At 43.4% G+C, this 5,374-nt stretch overlaps 1 protein-coding gene across 1 annotated transcript; it reads right to left on the reverse strand.

Moving 5' to 3' along the window:
• Positions 1-248: 248 nt before the first annotated feature.
• Positions 249-4,934, reverse strand: LOC119277065 (MICAL C-terminal-like protein). The gene is made up of 4 exons (XM_037558273.1): positions 4,548-4,934; positions 3,742-4,143; positions 1,498-1,912; positions 249-776 (listed from the first exon to the last, which is right to left on the reverse strand). The coding sequence occupies exons 1-4, from the start codon at positions 4,777-4,779 to the stop codon at positions 587-589; spliced, it is 1,239 nt and encodes a 412-aa protein (XP_037414170.1). The 5' UTR covers positions 4,780-4,934; the 3' UTR covers positions 249-586.
• Positions 4,935-5,374: the final 440 nt, after the last annotated feature.

Consider the following 5,374-nt stretch of genomic DNA (forward strand, 5'->3'; position numbering starts at 1 on the left):
TGTGCCGGCAGTTTGACCTGGGGTAAACACACGGCGTTGTCATCTTCGAGGAACATGTTCTAATTCCTCTGGAGCCAAAACTGCTTATTCCTTTTTCAAACTCATGAAGACATGTATCTTATTTTACAAGCAAAAAATTGTCACGGCACAATGTCATTTCTCATCATTTCAAGACAGAAACAAATTGCGGCTTCCTTGCCAAAACAGATTGTCACCATCCCACCACTACCAAGGACAAGTAATAACGGTTTGCCAAATGACAGAGCTGAAGAAAAATTTACTACAATCAGCGAGGCGTAGCTTTCTTATTCCGGGACAATTAATAGTTTCTTCACTAATCGCTTGTGCAAAGTGGTTTGCACGGGCATGGTATGTTCGGAATATAAAATATAGTTTCCTTCGGAAGGAGCAAAATATACAGTAAACCTACAAAATAGTGCAAAGAAGGGCAGCAAAATGAAGTGCAGGACACATCTTTCTCCTTATCCATGTATTGCAGATAGCCGTACAAATATTGAGCATGACGGTCTCCATAATTGATAACAAGGGAGATGAAATATTCCAACCGGAAGCTCCATTCCGCAGCTTATGCAGCTTGCCTTAATTTTTGAGTCTTCATCTTCAGCCGGTCCATGAACTGAGAGTTAGCCTGGAGCCTCCCCTTAACATAAGCATCTCTAGCAGCATTGGCCAACACGTCGGCTTTCATCGCATCTTCCACTAGAGCATACAGTGTTCTCAAGCAATCTTTTCTGTTCTCTTCTCGATGATCAAACCTGCAGCAGTAATTCAACTATTATCTACAAGTAGCACCAAGTGATGTTTGTAGGAATACCATCCTGAAATCTGCAAGTATAATAAGCCAAAGAACGAATATAGCATATAAATTTAAGAATACGCAAATGCTACCCCTACTTGGGTTGTTCACCATAAACACATCCAACCAATCATTGAAATGCTGAAATTTTCTAGCATTCTTCGATGTCTCAATATACAGTTTATGTTTGCCAAACCACAAACTTTAAGCATACCTAACAAGCACCCTGAATAATAAGCAGACGAAGGCTGAAACTTGTCAGCAAACTTTCACTGTCAAGTGCAGATACAAAAGCACAATACAGATCAAACTTAACTGACTTGCATATTAGATAGTAGAGCGCTTAATATGGTAACCAGAAAATATAGCATTTCAGAACAGATCGTTTAGCAAACTAACAAAAGATGTACTTGTTTAATCATGCTTTGTTTTCATCTGATAATTAACAGTTGCAACCTTCATCTAACGGGTGTTCCAATTTTACTATCCGGATACATAATCTGCCCTGAATTTGAAGCATGGACTGCCGTCAAAGTACTTATATTAAGACGCAAGAACTACTGCATCTACAGAAAGTACAGTTCTGCAAACAGCAAAAAAAATCTCAGCAATATTAGTGTTACATGCAACAAACTGAGCGATACTAATATGGACGATGGAAGCAGGAACATTTGGCATACCTTTCACTGATTATTGTGAGCTCATCTTTTCCTGAATTATACCTCTTTCCAACAACCTCACGTAATCGACGGAAAGCATGCCGTGAAAGTCCCAGTTCCTTGACGGTTACACTGAGTTTAACTTTCCTATTTTTGGGATGCCATGCATCACCACCAGGAGCAAAGACAATGCGTGACTCCCACCTTAGAACAGGTCCCTCACCAGGTGGATCATTCAACTCGGCGCTCTTATTATCTGCCTCAGAAAGTTCATCTACAGTCAGCGGCTCTGCTTCCATCAGTTCTGTGCACTCCGAGACCATCTTATCCTCAAAATCTTTAAATAGCTCATAAGCCTGCTCAGGTTCAAGCTCCCCCCTCTCACACATGTCCCCCAACTCGTTAAATTTGGCCTCCACCTTTTGCTTTATCTCATCTGGATGTAATATAACAGGATATACAAAATGAGTCAAAATACATCAACCACAGGAAAAAAATACAGGGAATATCAAAAGGACCCTGACAGTCTATATGGATATAACACCCTCCTAAGGTATGCATGAAAAAAAGATTTTCATATCTAAGTAATATCATGTGCAAGTCAATAGCTAGGGTGTTTGCAAATACACACCCAATAGAAAGCAAACCAGATAGCATGTAAAAAGGGCCACAATCAGGTAAAGATGTACATTCGGTTGACATGATCAGTATCTAAACCCAAATGAATACCAACTGTATAGTAATAAGTTCAGCGTATTAACATATCATTCATAATCACTGCATGTGCAACTTTATTAGCTAACAGCAGTATTTTTCTTCAGTACTAACTACTAAACTGATGAATAAAGGTTCATTTCAAAAAAAAAACTTCTATTAGTGGGTACTTATACATCCATGCCAACAATTTCTTCAAAGACAAGCATGCTGTGCATCCACTTACAATGCATGCCCAGCGACGCATAAAAGACTAACAACCCTCCCAATATGGTGCCTAAGATGTCCAGGAAACTCACAAAGATTCCATATATATAATTTTATGCAGTAAACAAACACATAAATACTAGGTAGCAAGCGGGAAAATCATAAGGGTATCAGTAGAATGAATACATAGGCGATAAGGACATGGTACTAGCTGAATTTTGTTCACGGTATTGCTTGCTAGGGTAAGGGCCAGGAATGCTGGACAAACAGGAGGCTATCATTAGGCAAGATACAAATGTGCGCCTAAGCGATGGAAACAATGTAATGAACTAAATTGAAGTGAACTAATTATGGAAAGCTAACTCTAATAGATGGAATCCAATTATCTTGTATTGCTACTGGAGACAGAGAGATGTTGCTTCACTATTGCAGGGGGCTTGTGGCAATAGAGATGGCCTCAAACAGATGAAACATAATATGACTGTGCTACAGGCTTCTAGATCTGAATCAAGAGTCTATGCAGAAGTCCTGTATCTTCGATACTTCAAATATACTTATGACAGCCATAAGAGGTACTTGCAATAAAGACTGGCGTGTACAACAAATCGTCCACATACAAGATAATAGAGACTAAAAAAGCTCACAAGAACTGATCAGTTAAGTGAAAAGGACAAAGGAGAGACAAGCAATATTCCCTGCTGCATATGTAAGGTGGAAATATTATAGGTCCATCTAGCTGGTTGACCATAACTTATCTTTGAAAAGGTCAGAGAAAAATAGACAGAACGCCTACTTCCCTTGAAGACAAATCAGTCCAAATCTTCTTGATGGCAATACAAGACCATAAAGCGATGCATCACCCAACAAAGACAAAAGGAAGCATGGTCACACTAACTTCATTTGGGTTCGTATTCTTCTAGAGGTTTACAATACTAACAGTGCACATACATACTGAATGAAAAATTCTACAGTTATTACTGGGTCCTTCGTGGCATAAGCAGTTTAAGTTACATATGAACCAAAATGAAAACAACTCAAACCTCATTAAATTTTATTTTAAGACATACAAACAATCTCATTAAACCTGAGTTTTTTTTAAATTTCACCACGACTAGCAAACCTGAAATACCATGCCAAAGAAATCTAGCTATCATGGAACTAACTAATATGGCAAACAAATTTTAGTTCTCACCATTTTATTGAAATAATAATCTGCCTCGTCCAATCTTTAGCCCCAGTTCGACCAAGGCACTACATTCAACCCATGCAAAGTAAATTGTATTTGCGAAAGATTTACTTCCATTATAGCAATTACAGAAAGAGGGAGATATAGATTCCACTAACCAGGTAGTAACTTGTCCCAGTGGAGCATGTCCTCGAGGATATCCTCACACTCCTTCATGTTACTCAGCTGGCCCTTCTCTGCTGCTTTCTTGATCTCCTCATCCCACTTGGTTTCATTCATGTTATTAGATGACTTATCGTCCTTCATCTTTTTCTCAACATACTGCCTCGCGTTGTACAGGTCAGTAAGCTCCTCATCAGTCTCATACATCTCGTCAAAGTCAGCCTCAAAGTCCCGATCATGGACCTGAGGAAGTGGCCTGTCGCGCAGCTCCTCGATAAGTTCATCATCGGTCTCACTGTGTGCATCTGCAAGATTCCGCTCGAGAACAGCCACAGCCACAGACGATAGCTCCGACTCATCCTCCACCTTATAGTAAGCTTCCAACCTCCGCTTCAATTCTGCAATCAGAGGAATCATCAAGAACAGATGCAGAAGAACGATTCAATATGGTACACATGCCGTGGCACACTGGCACGGGAAGAGCACACATTTTTCCCGCTTGAGTGCGAAGTATTTTTGGGCGCGGCATTTGGTCGAACAGATGAAAACCTAGCAACAGTATCCTTCCGCACGTTGCTATTTGGCTCGGAAGTGAGGGATGCGGGCGGCAGCAGCATTAGTATAGGTGGTGCATTTAGTCGAGCAGGAGGTGTGGGCGCGATCTCTCCGGAAGATGGTTATGTTCGAGTGTGGACAGGCAAAAACGCACGTCCTTCCACTCTGTGGCAGAGCATTTGGCCGAGCAGCTAGTGTTCGTTCGTCCGTTGGGTCGAGGGAGCGAAAATGTTTGAGGAGAAAATACCTTCGTTTGGGACGTCGATGGCTGACGGCGGAGGGGGAGGCGGTGGCGCGGCGGCTGGAGGAGGAGGAGGGGGAGGCGACGGCGCGGCGGCCGGAGGAGAGGCGTCGTCGGAGAGGAGGCGACGGGAGACAAGGAAAGGGAGGTTGTTCTTGGTTGTGGGGATACGAGAGAGTGGTGGGGATGGGCGGAGGCGGTGGGAGTGGTGGTGGAGATGGGTGAGAAAGCGCCTCATAGCGGCGGCCGGGAGAGGGTGAAGAGGACGGTCACTGGAGCTTCGGCGGTCGCCGGAGATTTAAGTGGCGGAGGCGGAGCTGGTGCGGCGGCGGGGGATAGAGAGGGATGGGCCGAGAGCTAGGTCACTCGCGGAGTGTCTTCCTCCTTTCTTTTTCACGAAAAAATTCTCCTCTTCTTTGTGATGGGCCTTTAACAAAAATACGGGCCGGGATGTAGACTGCTTGCTTACGCTATTCCAGTTGGGAAAAACTTGCATTTCTCAAAAAAAAAGTTGGGAAAAACTTGTGGTCACCCGGCAGATCTTTCAACCCCCATCCGCCTCATCACGCTTGCGACGCGTGTACTCGTGGGGCCAGCTCGTTCTTATCCTCACGCCAACGTCCACGCCTCCCATTCCTGAAGCTTCTCGGTGGAATCGTTTTCTTCTCCTTGCGTCCACCCCGTCTGCTTCCATCTCCCCCACTCTCTCCTTGAGCCGGCGCTGCTCATGCATCTCTCTCATCTCCCCTCTCCTCCTTACTATGTTACTGCATCGGGGACAAGCCTCATGCATGGGACACGCCTTATTGGCCAGATCCATTGCATGCCTACTT

The sequence above is a fragment of the Triticum dicoccoides genome, chromosome 3B, assembly GCF_002162155.2.
Source record: "Triticum dicoccoides isolate Atlit2015 ecotype Zavitan chromosome 3B, WEW_v2.0, whole genome shotgun sequence".
Classification (NCBI taxonomy): domain Eukaryota; kingdom Viridiplantae; phylum Streptophyta; class Magnoliopsida; order Poales; family Poaceae; genus Triticum; species Triticum dicoccoides.